An 18,630-nucleotide genomic window follows, 5' to 3' on the forward strand; every position below is an offset into this window, starting at 1 on the left:
GTAATACAGGACTTGAAGTCAAACTCGGTCATTTTCCAGTGTAGGAACCACTGCACCCTACTACCCCCCATACATGCAACGTGGTACTTGAAAAGGAAGTTAGAAATTAAGTGGGCCAATTTTAGAACCGGAAAGCCAATGTTAAAAATCAGCCTCTGTACCATGATGAATAAAATGTCTTGAACATGGCAAATGGAGGGGATACCAAGATTAATAAAAACCACGTAGGTGCAGTCTTTAAAAGGCAACTGCCCAACACAAGGCATAAGTCGCCACTCTAAAAAAGGCCGTTGCTCTCCCACTAAAGTGCATCAGGCACTCATTTTTACACGCTTTTATTTAACTCCGTGTTGTTCTCGTATCCTCAAATATTGTGACTCAATTTTTACCCACTTCCCAATTTGGCATAGACTGAAAACTTGGTATACTTATGTCATACCAATGACAATACTATATTCCATCGTAAGAAATGTTTGCAACATTGTGGTTTCAGCTTGGGTCCAATTGTCCACGGTAAACCCACGTTGGCTGTAATTGGCCACGGTCCCTTGCGTTGTGGCAAGCTTCGGGGCCACTTCCTGGAGTTTCCATTACTAATACATTTCATAAAAGCGTGTTTTAAAAAAGTTATTACTTACAGAAAAACTAGTGGAATTTTCACTCCTATGGCAAGGGTTCTTTGATCCAGGGAGAACAATGAAGGGCCATCTGAACACCAACCAGGAGTTGAACCAAAATATAACTCACACCTCACACACTCCACCTCTTCACCATTTCACCCAACAATTTTTCAACTCAAATGTCCAGCAAGCATTTAAAAATTACTCCAGGGAAACAACATTCTGTATCATTGCAGTGGGTTTTATTTTGAAACAAATCTAGGCAACATACAATTTCAATTGCGACACAAAAGCATCAGAAAATAAATTGCACGAAGTAAACGAATAAACAGATGGCGCAATCAAGAGGCATCTGGCAACAACTTTGGGCTTTTCGTTAAGTCTTCTTAATACTCGTCTTCATCCTCCATCTCTCCTTCCAGCGAGTCGATCCCAACTTCCTCGTAATCTTTCTCCAGGGCTGCCATGTCTTCACGGGCCTCGGAGAACTCTCCCTCCTCCATGCCCTCCCCCACGTACCAGTGCACAAAGGCACGCTTGGCGTACATGAGGTCGAACTTGTGGTCAAGTCGAGCCCATGCCTCCCCAATTGCAGTGGTGTTGCTCAGCATGCAGACGGCGCGCTGCACCTTGGCCAGGTCACCACCCGGCACAACGGTTGGTGGCTGGTAGTTGATGCCAACCTGGAGGGAAAAAAAGATTGGACTCAATACAAAATGTTGCACGATCATCTCCATTTAAGACACTAAAATGCAATTAAATGTACTTCTACACAATGTCCATTGCAAATTCTAATGCTCAATAATCAAAATGAAAATGTCAAGAATTCTCAGAATGTTTCTCATGTTTATAAATATAAAACCCAATAGTTTTAGATTGTGCTCCCAAAATTATGGTCTGGAAGTACATTAGTTTCTTTACTAAGATTGGGTCAAAATAAAGTTAAATTGCTTCCAAGTTTAGTGCTTCTCAAATATTTACTTTTTACATTAGTAAATGACCAGTCAGACGCTGAAGTGACATTTGCAAAAATAACTTGTATATAGGAATTATGCAAGATTATGGTTGCGCATGTAATTTTTTAAAAGGCTAGAATTTGTAATGTCACTAAATTCTCATTACCAGCAACATGATCGCAACATGCAAAACATAATTCCATGATTAACAAAATGCATTTCTGCAAAATGCCACAGGCCAGTTTCACACACCTTGAAGCCAGTGGGACACCAGTCAACAAACTGAATGGAACGCTTCATTTTGATGGCTGCGATGGCAGCATTGACGTCCTTGGGCACCACGTCTCCTCTGTACAGCATGCAGCACGCCATGTATTTGCCGTGGCGGGGGTCGCACTTCACCATCTGGTTTGCCGGCTCAAAGCAGGCATTGGTGATCTCGGACACCGACAGCTGCTCGTGGTATGCTTTTTCTGCCGAAATAATGGGGGCATACGTGACCAGCGGGAAGTGGATGCGCGGGTAGGGCACCAAGTTGGTCTGGAACTCGGTGAGGTCGACGTTGAGGGCGCCGTCGAAGCGCAGCGAGGCCGTGATGGACGACACGATCTGGCCGATGAGGCGGTTGAGGTTGGTGTAGGTGGGGCGCTCGATGTCCAGGTTGCGGCGGCAGATGTCGTAGATGGCCTCGTTGTCGACCATGAAGGCGCAGTCAGAGTGCTCCAGGGTGGTGTGGGTGGTGAGCACCGAGTTGTAGGGCTCCACCACGGCCGTGGAGACCTGGGGCGCTGGGTAGATGGCGAACTCCAGCTTGGACTTCTTGCCGTAGTCAACGGACAGGCGCTCCATGAGGAGGGCGGCAAAGCCAGAGCCCGTGCCTCCACCGAAGCTGTGGAAGATGAGGAAGCCCTGCAAGCCTGTGCACTGATCCGCCTGGAGATAAAGAACAATAGGTCAACATGCAATCATGGCCAAACAAAAGTCAATTGCGGCACAACACTTCGGCAACACTTTATACCTTCTGTCAGCTCCCGCGGATGCTGCACAGCAGACACGCGACCTCCAACATCTGCCCTAACAGTATCCAACCATCTGGTCTTAGGTCTTCCCCTTGATCGCCGGACTCGTGGAGACCACTCCAATGCCTTTATGGGTAACCGGCCCACCTCCATCCTGCACACGTCCCACCCAGCGCAACTTTTGGCCTAATCCTGTCTACTGTATACTTACCTATCATGTTCTCTTCCACCAGGTTTCCACATTGCTTATCCCATCTTGCCACGAGATTCCTAGCATCCGTCTCGGGACACCTGTGCTCAAATGCCAAGAAGTTCTTTTCAAACTGCTTAGTTAAAAATCAGCTCTCTGAACGATACAGCAACATATAACCACTCCTGCCTCCAAAATGCCCTTTTATTTCCCCCCCACACACAAGACTTGCATCGCTTCTCTTCCTGGAGATTGACAGTGATATTAAACCAGAGAAAACAGGTATACATGTTTAGGTAGGATAACAATGCGGAGATTTTTGTGGGCATTGACATACCAACTTGCGGATACGGTCCAGCACCAGGTCGACAATCTCTTTGCCGATGGTGTAGTGACCACGAGCGTAGTTGTTCGCGGCATCCTCTTTGCCGGTGATCATCTGCTCCGGGTGGTACAGCTGCCGGTACGTGCCGGTGCGAATTTCATCTGTTAAATGCCAAATAAAGCATTGTTAGAAATTCTGGATTTATTAAAATCGCACAGTGGTGTAGTAGCACAAGACTGAAATTCAGCATTAGATGTGGGTTAATGCAGTCTATGAAAGATACTTGAGCGTTACATCCATGTCAGATTTTCCACCATTGCAGAAATGTAATCAATGTACGAGACACAAAAAAATGTTAATAAAAAATGGGTGTGCCCTTATTCGGGAAATCACAATACAATATTACAAGAACAAATTTTTATTTTGCCAAGTCAATATAGTTTGTTAAACTGCAGTCCATTTAATTCTCTTCCCACAAATGTTGTGCTTGCTGCAAAATCGTAGTGTGCTGAAGAAGCAGTCCTTACCAACCACGGTTGGCTCCAGGTCGACAAATATCGCGCGGGGCACGTACTTGCTGGCGCTGGTCTCACTGAAGAACGTGCTGAAGGAGCTGGCGCTACCGCCGATGTTGTCATGGCACGGCATCTGCCCGTCGGGCTGGATGCCGTGCTCTAGGCAGTAGAGCTCCCAGCAGGCGTTGCCCATCTGGACACCGGCCTGGCCCACGTGGATGGAGATGCACTCACGCTGCGCAGAGGTGGGGGGGGTAAGGAATAAGAAGATGAAAGACGGAAATTAAAGCGCTGAATCACCAGGTGCATTTCTCAGTGGCCTTTGTTTTAGTGAGGTTCTGAATTAATAATGAACCTCTTTTTTTTCATAACATCAATAATCTTTCAGATGAGTGAATTCGCATATTGGTTCAAACGTGTGAAACCAAAACATAATTAGTTACTCTTAGAATGAACTTGACGATTCATTAGAATCAAAGCTCAAGATGCTAGTATTTAGTGCATTCCTATATTTCGGACTTACAATATTTTCATGACTATGACGGGGGAGGGGGGGCTCTAGTTACTTGGGGCGAATAAGCCTTTGCTTTGCCAATAGCCCGGGTCTCCAGCTGCTGTCTCGACACTCCATCCGTCGAGTCCTACTTAACGCAGGCAGCACCGTCCCTTGGGGCCTCCGGATAGCTCTGCCCTGGCCTCACTCCAGCCTCTCATGGGTACTCCCCACCACCTGCTAATTTTTGCCCGAGCAGACAAAGCTCAATTGCTTTTGCACGTTAAAAGATCGGAAAGGCAGGTTTATTAGGCATGAGGGCCGCTACATTTTACACGCACTGTGGGGTCACCGATTTGCAGCTCAACACTAAAATAAGAGCCTGTGAATGAAAATGTAATTTCAATTCAAGAACCGTACTAATGACATCACAACTGCAAACATTATGTAACATAAAAATGAGTTCCGATGGAAAATGTTTAAATTGATGTCTAAAATAGTCTACGTAAAAATGTCATGGATACATTGTATATATCTTTCTAAAATTATCCCCAATTTACCCAGACCGACACTGTTGTACACCATTTCATTTGACGTAATCTTTGTTGGTTTAAGTACTGCGTCACTTGCAAATGTGGCGTCCCTAGTGGTGTTGGCTGGTAAGTCTCGCTGTGGCGGGTGGGCGATTAATAATGAGCAGTGACGTGCGCACTGCGACAGCGCTACATTGGTGAAGGCGTTTTCGAGTTGCGACGGACGAAAGCACTCACGGAAAGATCGAGAACCGTTGGGCAAGTTTTTTTTATTCTTCAAGCACTGCGCGATGGCTGCACCTACTGGTTACGACTCGCATGTGTAATGCATCAAGCGAAAATGTAATATGGTAGCTACAACAGGGGCATATTAATGCCCACAAATCTTGCCGCATTTTTCAAATACTGCAGCAATGTTTTTAAAGAAATTAACCAGTGCCACAGCCAGCACTTTTTTTTAAACAATATTCATTTGAATGCTTGAGATTAGTGATAGTGGAGGGGCGGTTAGCGATGTTTTTATTAGACCCGGCCATAGGAACGTGGGAATGCCACACACACACACACAACGGCCTCAAATGGCGGCTCAAATGCCCCCGAAGCCCAAGAACCCCACGACACGTGCAGATCACGTGGGGACGGACCCGGAAACGTTTCACCCCCCCCCCCCGGCCGCGTGATCGTTTCAAGGGCGTGGGCCAATCACGTGACGGGAGTGCCGGCCAATGAGAGCACGCCGCAGAGCCCCCCCCCCCCCGTCTCCCCCCCCCCCCCCACACCGCGTGCGCATGGCGGCAGTGTGGCGACGTTGGAATTGAGAGCGGATCGATTCGGGACGATTCGCACTCACCAACGGAATCGACCTGCGATTTTTTTTTTACAACGTTGGCAGTTGGGGCGGGTGTCTAAGTCGATTCGGGACGATTCGCGAGCGAAGCTCACAGGAATCGAACACGAAAATCGACTTTTAGATGGTTTTGTATGAACGTTGGGAGATATGGCGCAGCAGCAGTCGCAATGCGCTACCAAGACCCCCACCCACCCGATTATTTCAATTCACGAGGGTAACATCATCAGTGGGGGAGCGATACACCAACACCCCAAAGCGATTCTTGCGCGGTGCATTCCACAGAGCAGCGCCCGCACGCACTTTTTTTTTACCGCCACGCAACTCGTGAACCAGAGTGGGGAAGTATGGACAAACCGACGCCGCCATGTCACGCGACCACAACGCGAACGGCTTTTTGACACCAATTTCAAAATTATATTTATCAATGGATGTTTGAAAGTCGTACAAAGCGGTCCAGTATATTACATTCTAGATTTGAAGCTTCCCCGTGGTTAAATTTTTTTAAATTTTCATTTATTGTTAGTATTATTTTATTATTATTTTACCTACGTGACTTTACCGAAAGAACTTAAGATTACAGTACATTACAACCGGCTTAAAGAGGAAGAAAAAAAAGAATCGATTACCGCATCGATTCTTTATTTAAACGAACGCCGGCCGCAGTTAACAAAATGTTTGCCGCAGAAAGCTTTGCGACGTTTACATTTTGACGGCAACGAAAAATAACCTAAAGGCACAACTATTCGTCGTTACAAAAAAAGTGTGTAAAGCATGAGATGATAAAACTCCATTGTCAAAACGTTAAGTCGTCTTTTTTCATTTTGGCGCCTAATTTTTCTCCCCCCCCCCCCACCCGTTATACCTTTTACGAGCAGATTTAAAATTTATTTCAAGCAGATACGTGTTTTTTTTTATCAAGGGAGGATCTTACGAACACGCAGTATATATAAATATCTCGAACTAAAAATGCAAAGCCATGTATGGGCTAAAAATCGACAGCTGAATAACAAAAATTACGTTCGAAAAAACATGGGCGCGGCCAACGGCGCCGACGGACATCGCCGCTTTCCCTCCCAAAAGGACACAAAAGACGAAACGTAATTCTTTATTTACCGGTTCCTTTCGTCGCACTCTATACTATCATTGTTAGTTTCACATTTTTTAACTAAGAATCTTTATTAAATCGGGGAGGCGGCAGCATTGGCAGTTGTATGGGCGGAGAGAAAAAAATGGCAACTCGGAAAAAAAAATTCGGCATTTCCGCGGTTACAAAAGGCAAAATCGTCTTGTTACAATTCCACGACGGTTTGTTATTCGTAGTTTTTAATTAACTATAAACTTTACGACGGAATCGTCGCGGGTAGCTACAATTTTACACATCGTCGAGCACAAAAACACGATCTTAATACGTAATTTACGACCGATACTCATCAAAATTAATCCGGTTCAAATTTCTTCAGCGAAAACTCGACACTCCAAAAACGTTAGGATGCTTAAATTAACATTTTAAAAATTTGTCTTTTAAAAAAAACTCAACTCAAATTTGTTTTCTCTCTCTAGATAATACACTAACACGACAGCGGGTTGGCGGTAAAAAAATAAAATTAGGCTGCGTTACATAAACTCACCATTGTCGTTGACTTGTTGGGTGGGGATGAGCTTCCAGAAAGAAGCCTTGAGCCTCTGAATGCAAACTACTGCTGCTGCTGAACGTCGACTGCCCTGAGACGCGTTACGGGTCTCTCAAACAGTGAGGCTGTGTCGCACTCTGGAATGAACGCCTCTATTTATACCCCCGCCCGATCTCAATTCTCCTCCCCCCTCCCAGCTAAGACACTGCCCCCTTTCACTCAACAGGATGCGGCATTTTTGCGGGCACATGCCTCCCTCCTCCCCCCCAACTCTGTTACAAACACGCTCACACATGCCACCCCACCACCAACCAACTCCAAGCCCGTCCCTCAATTCAACAGCAACCATCATCATCTCACGCATGCCACCCCACCACCAACCAACTCCAAGCCCGTCCCTCAATCCAACAGCAACCATCATCATCTCACACATGCCACCCCACCACCAACCAACTCCAAGCCCGACCCTCAATTCAACAGTAACCATCATCATCTCACACATGCCACCCCACCACCAACCAACTCCAAGCCCGTCCCTCAATTCAACAGCAACCATCATCATCTAACACATGCCACCCCACCATCAACCAATTCCAAGCCCGTCCCTCAATTCAACAGCAACCATCATCATCTAACACATGCCACCCCACCACCAACCAATGCCAGACCCGACCCTCAATTCAACAGCAACCATCATCATCTCACACATGCCACCCACCACCAACCAATGCCAAGGCCCGACCCTCAATTCAACAGCAACCATCATCATCTCACACATGCCACCCCACCACCAACCAATGCCAGGCCCGACCCTCAATTCAACAGCAACCATCATCATCTCACACATGCCACCCCACCACCAACCAATGCCAGACCCGACCCTCAATTCAACAGCAACCATCATCATCTCACGCATGCCACCCCACCACCAACCAATGTCAAGGCCCGACCCTTAATTCAACAGCAACCATCATCATCTCACGCATGCCACCCCACCACCAACCAATGCCAGGCCCGACCCTCAATTCAACAGCAACCATCATCTCACGCATGCCACCCCACCACCAACCAATGCCAGGCCCGACCCTCAATTCAACAGCAACCATCATCATCTAACACATGCCACCCCACCATCAACCAATTCCAAGCCCGTCCCTCAATTCAACAGCAACCATCATCATCTAACACATGCCACCCCACCACCAACCAATGCCAGACCCGACCCTCAATTCAACAGCAACCATCATCATCTCACACATGCCACCCACCACCAACCAATGCCAAGGCCCGACCCTCAATTCAACAGCAACCATCATCATCTCACACATGCCACCCCACCACCAACCAATGCCAGGCCCGACCCTCAATTCAACAGCAACCATCATCATCTCACACATGCCACCCCACCACCAACCAATGCCAGACCCGACCCTCAATTCAACAGCAACCATCATCATCTCACGCATGCCACCCCACCACCAACCAATGTCAAGGCCCGACCCTTAATTCAACAGCAACCATCATCATCTCACGCATGCCACCCCACCACCAACCAATGCCAGGCCCGACCCTCAATTCAACAGCAACCATCATCTCACGCATGCCGCCCCACCACCACCCAATGCCAGGCCCGACCCTCAATTCAACAGCAACCATCATCATCTAACACATGCCACCCCACCATCAACCAATTCCAAGCCCGTCCCTCAATTCAACAGCAACCATCATCATCGAACACATGCCACCCCACCACCAACCAATGCCAGACCCGACCCTCAATTCAACAGCAACCATCATCATCTCACACATGCCACCCACCACCAACCAATGCCAAGGCCCGACCCTCAATTCAACAGCAACCATCATCATCTCACACATGCCACCCCACCACCAACCAATGCCAGGCCCGACCCTCAATTCAACAGCAACCATCATCATCTCACACATGCCACCCCACCACCAACCAATGCCAGACCCGACCCTCAATTCAACAGCAACCATCATCATCTCACGCATGCCACCCCACCACCAACCAATGTCAAGGCCCGACCCTTAATTCAACAGCAACCATCATCATCTCACGCATGCCACCCCACCACCAACCAATGCCAGGCCCGACCCTCAATTCAACAGCAACCATCATCTCACGCATGCCACCCCACCACCAACCAATGCCAGGCCCGACCCTCAATTCAACAGCAACCATCATCATCTCACACATGCCACCCCACCACCAACCAACTCCAAGCCCGTCCCTCAATTCAATAGCAACCATCATCATCTAACACAATGCCACCCCACCACCAACCAATGCCAGGCCCGACCCTCAATGCAACAGCAACCATCGTGGCTCAGATGCCATCCCCATTGGCTGGCGTGCACCCATGAGCCCCGTTGTAACACACGCACGTACACACGCACGCGGTGCCCAGCCCCCAACCTTCCAGAAAACCACCACCAGGGCACGTCGCTCTCATTCAACGGGGACCAACAGCAATCACCAGCAGCAGCATCATCATTGGTTTGTACACCCCCATTGGCTGCAGTGGCCGAGTCACTATCACGCCCCGTGGCATCAGCAGCAGCACGAAAAACCCTCCCCCTGTCTGCATTTTTGGTATCATGCGGCACTGCAACACGGCAAATCCAACAGGCTCACGGAACGCAGTTGGTACTGCAAGTTACGCCCAACTATTCACCACCAACGCCCCATCTCCTGCGATCTGATGTTTTTTGCAGCTATTTAATAATATATTTGTTTAGTATTGTGCTCAAGTCAAGGAATAGAGGGCATCCGGGAAGACGTTTACGATGTCTGAAGAAACAGCCGCATGGATCGGAGAACGTGCAAAGGTTAAATTCGATTGTTGGGGAGGATACTTCGCTCGAAGGGATCATGGCCAGCGGTCATGAATAGTGACAGTGGGAGTACATCCTCAGAGATGGAGCAGTGAATATATATCGTGTGCAGGTGCTAAGTGGAATATTACATATCACAGTATCATGAGATGTGGCAGTGGCTTGGTGATGTAGTGAATTTCGACAATACCCGAAATTACGATTAATAATGTTTTTTTTATATATTGTGAATATATCGGCCTCTGGTTGCATTGAGTAGAACGTGTGGAGGATGGTTAGCAGGTTCAATAAAGGCATAGGAATGGTCCCCCAAGTGGAAAGTGATGTGAGTTTCAGCGAGGTTGCAATAAACAAAATACACTTTGTAACACACAGTAGGAGAGAGCTGATTCTCAGCAGTTTAAAAAGTAGTTGTTGGCATTTGAGCACAATATATGTGGCAGATGCTAGGAATTTGGTGGAAAGCAGGAAAGGGAAAAGCAATATGAAGGAGAACATGTCAATTAATAAGCAATGAATTCAACCATAGAATATGAATTCCTGCAGTTACGAAAGTTTTAAGTCAAAATGTAGTTGACCTCTAAACATGTTTTCCTTTACTTATTCAATAATGTTTTGAATAAACCGTAATTTATAACAAATAAAGTTTTAGAAAATTAAATGAATATCTGGGCCACCCTGTACTGTAGACAATTCGGAAAAACCGGTTACGCTGGATGTTTTGAGGATGGAGGATGCATGTATACTGTATGTTGAACTTCTTTCGCACCATACGTAGTCAACCGTGGTTACCGAGACCAATGCATTAGGTTCGCCCCTTGTTCGCCATAAGTCTGGCGACCAAGAGGAAGGAAGACCTTGAGAGCAGATGGCGGGATATACTGTTAGGGCAGATCTATGGCTGCTGTGCAGCATCCGCGGGATCTGACGGATGTGTAGACAATGTTTGTGAGGTGTGGTGGCATCAATGGCTTTGGCCATGATGACATCTTCTTGATCGAGTGGCCGAGGGATCACTTGAAGCTAATACTGTGCTGCGTACCTTATTCTCCGGATTGTAAGACGCACCCTTCCCTGTATTTGACATCAAAAATTGGTGGTGCGTAGCACTGTATATTCATTCCCGCAAGGTCCATAATATAGAATTGTTTTGGGTTAGATCGCGCAAATATAAATGTGTCGTTAAATCCGCCACCACCCGACACACCCAATTAGTATGGTTTGTCACGTAAACAGAACATGCCAATTCGTTATTAGTCCAACACACCGGTGTGTTGGAGAGAAAATGCACAACATTTACAATTAGAGTACGACGATTCACCAGTAATTACAATCGGAATTATCAGGCGACAGCCAGATTTGTGGAAAAATCCTCCTGTTTCGTTCTTAAATAGATGGATAGATGTGATGTCATAACTTGTGAGCCTACGTGTTAAACATTCCGGTAAGGGTTGGGGGTTGTGACAAGGTTTGTTTAACTTTATTGTTGTAACGGTCTGACCTGTCTCGACTTGACATCTGTGAAAAATAGTTTTATAGCTCATCCTTCGGTATAAATAAATATTGACACCGGGAAAAAGTCTGTGGTGCGTCTTCCCTGAACGTGAAATAATCCGGATTATACAATACTGTACAGATAAACATCGATCCTCACACGAGTTTCAGTACGGAGTTAGAATGATGGCTTTAATCTAAGTTGCAATTGTGGTTGTTTGTTGTTTGACTTGCATCCCACTGGGATTTTTGCACAGAGAGTTGGTGTAATGGTGCTTTTTTCTGGAAGATTTTTGCAGTTTTTTCCTGGATTTTTCTGTTTGCGCATAGTCACTTTAAGATGTTTTATTGTTCATGTTTTTGTTTGTTGCGATTGCACCCGATTCAAGAGCCGAATGGCTCACAGGGCTATACAAAATAAATGAAACTGAAATGAAAACTGAAACGCATGTGTCATGAGTTTAAGGATCGGTGTGCGTTATTACACACTGCTGCTGTCACGAGATTTAGCAAACCGCCAGTCCTCACGGCCCCACTGATGACCAACACTGACCGATCCGATCAGATATGAAAGATACGAATCCTTAAGCCGTTACACGCCGCACGCCCCGCATGATTGCGTAACGCAGGGGCGGGCGCATATTCAAGTGAAAACAATGTGCTATGGCTGCGTATCTTCTATATTTTCCACAAAGACACTGGTGATTGTGTAGAATTGTACAATTTTGTGGCTGTAAGATCATAAGTTGATCAGGATTGACTCTTGAAAGCCTTACTATGCTGATGAGATGTGCATGTCGAAACCGGTCCAGAGTTTTTATTATTCTATTTGAACCAATTCTGCTGCAACCACAGAAGGCCGTGCGGCTGATGGGTTGTTAGATATATAACAAAAATGACAGTGTATTTTTGTGGAGGATGTGCAACATTGCGTATTTTGCAGCGAAGGGTCATTGGCCGAAACGTCGCCTGTTATATTCTTCCATTTAACGTAGTGTTATTTGTTTCGTGCTTGAGCACCACTGCCAACACATCACCAAATGTCACATTTAAACCGGTTTCTCGTGGAGGGCTTCATTGTGCAAATGGTAGCACGGATTACTTTTCCTTTTAAAGTGCTCTGGTAAAATGTGTAAAGGTATACCACTAGGGCATGTATAAGCAGAACCGGACACATGCAAATACTTTTGTCCATTAGCCTTTAGCTTCCAGACTAGTATTATCAGCATTTTTAAAGCAAACGCCAGATATGTTTCAGTTTTGTGGGCCTCATTCGTTAGGCGAGTGAAATAATTACTGCTGGTTTGCTCCATGTTTTTGGCAAGAGATGATGGTTATACAGTACAGTATATCCATGTGGGTTTTAAGGACTGGGTGTTGCGACAAACTGGTTCATGTACAGCACATGCTTCTTGTGCATAATATATTTATAGAAGCCGATTGCTAATGAGCCTCCGCTCAACAGCTGATTGCATATTGAAGCAGTGTGAGTCTATTTCTGCAGAGTATTAAAAGCTTAAAATGCCATGAAATGAAGATATAGTCATCTATATAAATTGTTAGCTCAATTGTTAGTTTTATCGGCATGTATACAAATTTGTTTGCAATTATCAATACAAAAAACCCCAATAAACCCATCCTTTAAAAATGAAATTTCCATTTCGTAATTACAGCATCACGTGTTTATGCACGAGATGAAAATAATTGATGTTAAGGACATGACTCGTCACATTCCCACCTAATTCCAAATCCCAGAAAGATAGCCCTTTCTCCAAATACAAACATATGCCATTGTTGGATTCTAGGACTTGGAAGACCTTGGGCAACCATGGTTAAATTTCAAAACGGTGAGTCAAACCTCCCAAAAACGCTGTGGTTTCCAGGCTGACTTATGGGTTAGCAGCAATGATTCCCGTTACTGTAATTTAAACCACTGACAGCTGTCCAGATAGCTACGAGTCATTCCAGTTACACTGGCCAACTGTATTTCACAAACCTGTCATCCAAACCCAAAAAGCTTGCCCATCTTCTGTCAACTTGGACTTTGGTGCCACTTGAAAAACCCATTTGAATCTATATATATAAAAAAGGGAAATTTGTGATTGTCTGTTCAAAATGTTTAGCGTACTTCCCGAAATGCAAACTTTAAATTTGCCATGTGGGTACTTTCCAGACTGTGCACCATGCAAAAATTATAAAAAAAATACTTTGATATTTTGGGGGGGGGCGCAATAATGCATATTTTTGCACGGACGGCAAGTGAGCTGACGTCACGGCATGTCACCCGCGCATGCGCAGTGCTTGGCGCGCTGCACTACAAACCCAGCCACCCGAGTTCGATTCCCGCTCACGGCCACCACCGGTGACTTTTATTTGAACGGGTCCCGGGCCTCCCCTAGGTCGACTCGGCCTCAAACGAGTAACTGGTGTGAACATCGCCACTGGAGAGACAAAGGCGGCCGGGCATCGTGAATCCCAGTTCCGGGCGAAGCCGGGTAGTAAAACCTCGTCTTTCATAATTTAAACTTGAAAAGCAGTATTCACGGAGACTCAATGTGTGGAACCAGGAAGCAAAGGCAGCCACGCAGGTCAGCTGGCACCAATTATCCAACTTCTAGTCCACTACTTGGGCATCCGCAAATTGTGGTAGGAAACCAGAACTCACCATTCCATACATAACATTTGAGGTGGTCTCCACCACCCAGTACCTCCTGGATATGTTTACATTACAGCATTCAGACATCGACTATTTGCGTCAACGTATCTTTTCAGATTTGAAGTTTTCAAACGGGTTTACCACTTGCACCACCTGCTGTCAGAAAAATGAATAGCATCCATCCAAAAAGGTGTCGTGTAAAAAAAGCATGCTCCCGAAATAACCAGCAATGAAACAATACAATGCTCAATAACATTTTATTTCAACGAACCAAACGTTTGAAGTGCACATAGAAAGCACAAGAGGTCAAAATTTGCATAGAAGTAATGAAAAAAAGAACAGTCAGCAGACATTTTGGTAAGAGCAACAGAAATGCAGCCTCCCCCCCCCCTCAGTACTCCTCTCCTTCCTCTCCTTCTCCCTCGACTGAGTCGACGCCAACCTCTTCATAATCTTTCTCCAGGGCAGCCATATCTTCACGAGCCTCGGAGAACTCGCCCTCCTCCATGCCCTCGCCGACGTACCAGTGCACAAAGGCACGCTTGGCGTACATGAGGTCGAACTTGTGGTCAAGACGTGCCCACGCCTCCGCAATAGCGGTGGTGTTGCTCAGCATGCAGACGGCTCTCTGCACCTTGGCCAGGTCACCTCCTGGTACAACCGTTGGTGGTTGATAGTTGATGCCAACCTGCAAATTAAGGGGAAAATTAAAAATAATACATCACCGCAACGGATATGTTTAAGTACAATGGCATTGAAGTACTTGAAAAGTGTGTTTAGAGGCCATACCTTAAAACCAGTGGGACACCAGTCCACAAACTGGATAGTGCGCTTCGTCTTGATAGTTGCAATAGCAGCATTGACGTCCTTGGGCACCACGTCTCCTCGGTACAGCAAACAGCACGCCATGTATTTGCCGTGGCGAGGGTCGCACTTCACCATCTGGTTGGCCGGCTCGAAGCAGGCATTGGTGATCTCAGACACCGACAGCTGCTCATGGTATGCTTTCTCGGCAGAGATGACCGGGGCGTAGGTGACCAGCGGGAAGTGGATGCGCGGGTAGGGCACCAAGTTGGTCTGGAACTCGGTGAGGTCGACGTTGAGGGCGCCGTCGAAGCGCAGCGAGGCCGTGATGGACGACACGATCTGGCCGATGAGGCGGTTGAGGTTGGTGTAGGTGGGGCGCTCGATGTCCAGGTTGCGGCGGCAGATGTCGTAGATGGCCTCGTTGTCGACCATGAAGGCGCAGTCAGAGTGCTCCAGGGTGGTGTGGGTGGTGAGCACTGAGTTGTAGGGCTCCACCACGGCCGTGGAGACCTGGGGCGCTGGGTAGATGGCGAACTCCAGCTTGGACTTCTTTCCGTAGTCAACGGACAGGCGCTCCATGAGGAGTGAAGTGAAACCAGAGCCTGTGCCGCCACCAAAGCTGTGGAACACGAGGAAGCCCTGCAGGCCTGTGCACTGGTCCGCCTGAAAAAGAGGGGGAACATGTTAGTTGTAAGCCACTTACAACATTAAACATTGACAAACTACATCACAAGGAGTGGTAAAATTGGGAAAACCATACATACCAGCTTGCGAATGCGGTCCAGCACCAGGTCGACGATCTCCTTGCCGATGGTGTAGTGGCCGCGAGCATAGTTGTTGGCGGCATCCTCCTTGCCGGTGATGAGCTGCTCTGGGTGGAACAGCTGCCGGTACGTGCCAGTGCGCACCTCATCTGTAAAACAAAATCCAAAACATCAATACACCTAACCTTTCCCAACAAAACCACAATTCTCAGCAGTGGCCCCAGGGAAGATCTAAACTCTATAAAGATATTGCTCAAAAGCAGTTTAGCCCCACCCTCAAGACCTCTTCACTTGTTATGTTCAGTCACGGATACGATGAGTCAAACGGGCGTGCCAAAACCACACTTGCGTCACGATGAGCTCATTGCTGCCCACGTGATCAACCAAGGGCCATTTTTTTTCTGAGAAAGTGTGCTCCGCTCAACGTTAACCTTCTCATGCGCCATGTCCATCGCAGTGAACTGATGTGAAATATAAAGTTTTTTAACATAGATAAGTGTTTCATGATGAGACCTCCTTTGCCAGTACTAAAATCTGAGAATAGGTTTTCCCCTTTTTTCTGGCAACAAAACAGGTGTTAAGATGTTAAAAGACAAAACTTAAACCTTTTACAAGTACTCATGTCTGCATTAACCACGATACTTGTGGTAAGAATGCAAATAAAAAAACTCTGATAATATATGCATCGTCTTTGAAACTAGATTGGTCCACACCAGAAGGCGTTTTGTCAATTAAGCATAAAACGGTGTTAGACCAGAGGACGCCTCTGGTCTAACATCGTTTGAGACCAAGCTCAAAAAAAAGCTTTCTCTGGTGTGGACCAATCAGTTTCAAAGACAATGCATATATTATCAGTTAGTTTGTTTGCATTCTGACCACAAGTATTGTGGTTAATGTAGATGATTCCTGTAAAATGTTCATTTTGGTGTTTTAAAATCTTAACACCCGTTTTGTTGCCATAAAAAGGGGAAGACCTCTTCTCTTAAATAATCATTTATTTAAGTATACATCCTTTTTTTATTATAAACCACCACGTACAATTTAACATGCAAAGCCAGTGTTAATTACACATCCGAGGTAGGGGGGGGGGAGAAACCATGTTTAAACATTTGCGCAGTGCAGCATTTGGGGGCCCTCCCCACGGACTAACCCCACCCTATCCCACAAGGAGACTAGAACCCAGCCCCCCCAGCCCCCCTTTCCACACCCACCCACTACGGTCGGCTCCAGGTCCACAAAGACGGCGCGGGGCACGTGTTTGCCAGCGCCCGTCTCGCTGAAGAAGGTATTGAACGAGTCGTCGCCGCCGCCGATGGTCTTGTCGCTCGGCATCTGCCCATCGGGCTGGATACCGTGCTCTAGGCAGTAGAGCTCCCAGCAGGCGTTGCCCATCTGGACACCGGCCTGGCCCACGTGGATGGAGATGCACTCGCGCTGCGCGGAGGGCAAGGAGGGGGAGGGGTGTGTGAAAGAGACATGTCTGGGTTAGTTTACCCACGGACTATTGATATTCAGATTTAGTTCATTACCTGTCACACGTTTCTGAACGAGCGAACTTGCCAGCCAGCCAGCCTGCTCCGTGAATGATGATGGGGAGGGGGGTGACACTTGAACCACACTGTCATCACACTGATTAACTGCGAGGCTTGGTTAAGGCTGAGAGAAGCGCAAACTAAAAATCACACTTTACAACAGAGGCCATCACAATTGGTTGGAAAACCACATGTTGCTGTAATGTGGCATGAATGCTTATACTTTTAGGTTTTTTCGGCAAAGTCACGTAGGTAAAGAAGAAAATTATTACGTCTAGTATTTTATTTTAAATATTATTTCTATGATTTTTAATTAAAAAAACTTACGTAAATATTTCTATGATTTTTATTTTTTTAAAAATTATAGAAATAATATTATTTCTATTATTTTGTCTAATCTTTTTTTTATTTTTTTTCCTACGTGACTTTACCGAAAAAACCTAAGAGTACGAATCCTTGCAGTCACGAAAGCTTCAAATCTAGAATGAGCGCACTTGGGTATTCGCAAACAAAATCCATGCAAAAAAACATTTTAATTTGTTCCAGCACTGTACTGTTGCCAGCCGTAGCGAGTCAAAGGTTGGGGAGAGGGTGGCACCCACGCCACGAAATCGGCTTTGTCATGGATTTAGCAAAGATTAAAGCCAATAATTGACAACTTCGCATCCATTTCGCGTGGTGCTGCGGGTGGCTAAGATGGCGCCCTCTAATTGCTGGGCGCGCCGGGCACCCCCCCCCCCCCGACCACTTTTACAATCTTTTTTTTAGTTTAATGTCGAAAATTCCAAAGTTTCACCGAGTACAACGACGCAACTTGGCACAACCGCATTCCGACGATAGTTTACGCGACGGGATAATTTACTTGAACGAGTTCACGGCGTTTTTCTAATGCAGATTTTTTTCGCGGGAAAACTCAAGGAACGCGTTTTTTTTTTAATTAAATCGCCGCTTTAATTAAAAAAAAGTACCGCACTTACCTCCCATTTACACTTAAAATCATTTTTTTAAAAGTCAACCTTTACCTTTTAGTAACACTTAATTAAGAATGCCATTGGTGTGTTCATGCGTTCTCTCTTTCTTTACACCATTCCAACCGCCGCTTTCAATCTAATTTTCCCAAAAAAACACGTACGCACATACAGGCGCTGTATCTAAACCGCGTAAGTGCACTTACCATTTTGATTGAGTTTGTTTTTTGGTTTAGCTAAAGCAGACGGCGGAAAAAGGAATGGGGGAAAAGTAACAAATCTTGCTACGTTGACTCCGACGCGCTACGGGTCTCGCCAACACAGCATCTGACGTGGCCTGCGCGGCGCGCCGCTTATATATGATGCCGGTGACGTCACGCGCAGCGGCTTGAGCACGAGCCGCGCTGCCATTGGTCGA

At 46.4% G+C, this 18,630-nt stretch overlaps 2 protein-coding genes across 3 annotated transcripts; both read right to left on the bottom strand.

The window, feature by feature from the left end:
• Positions 1-840: 840 nt before the first annotated feature.
• Positions 841-18,557, bottom strand: LOC133351579 (tubulin alpha chain, testis-specific-like). 2 transcript variants are annotated; one of them, XM_061566893.1, is made up of 5 exons: positions 18,419-18,557; positions 3,638-3,860; positions 3,123-3,271; positions 1,829-2,509; positions 841-1,303 (listed from the first exon to the last, which is right to left on the bottom strand). In XM_061566893.1, the coding sequence occupies exons 1-5, from the start codon at positions 18,419-18,421 to the stop codon at positions 1,007-1,009; spliced, it is 1,353 nt and encodes a 450-aa protein (XP_061422877.1). In that variant the 5' UTR covers positions 18,422-18,557; the 3' UTR covers positions 841-1,006. The 2 variants fall into 2 exon arrangements, with proteins under 2 accessions (XP_061422877.1, XP_061422876.1); XM_061566892.1 differs by lacking the exon at positions 18,419-18,557 and adding an exon at positions 7,130-7,307.
• LOC133351580 (tubulin alpha-1A chain-like) lies at positions 14,382-18,547 on the bottom strand. Its single transcript, XM_061566894.1, has 5 exons — positions 18,419-18,547; positions 16,924-17,146; positions 15,713-15,861; positions 14,931-15,611; positions 14,382-14,829 (listed from the first exon to the last, which is right to left on the bottom strand). Exons 1-5 carry the CDS (start codon positions 18,419-18,421, stop codon positions 14,533-14,535), a joined length of 1,353 nt encoding a protein of 450 aa, XP_061422878.1. The 5' UTR covers positions 18,422-18,547; the 3' UTR covers positions 14,382-14,532.
• Positions 18,558-18,630: the final 73 nt, after the last annotated feature.

This window comes from Lethenteron reissneri, chromosome 38 (genome assembly GCF_015708825.2).
Source record: "Lethenteron reissneri isolate LAM-NWPU_2019-01 chromosome 38, ASM1570882v1, whole genome shotgun sequence".
In the NCBI taxonomy this organism is placed as follows: domain Eukaryota; kingdom Metazoa; phylum Chordata; class Hyperoartia; order Petromyzontiformes; family Petromyzontidae; genus Lethenteron; species Lethenteron reissneri.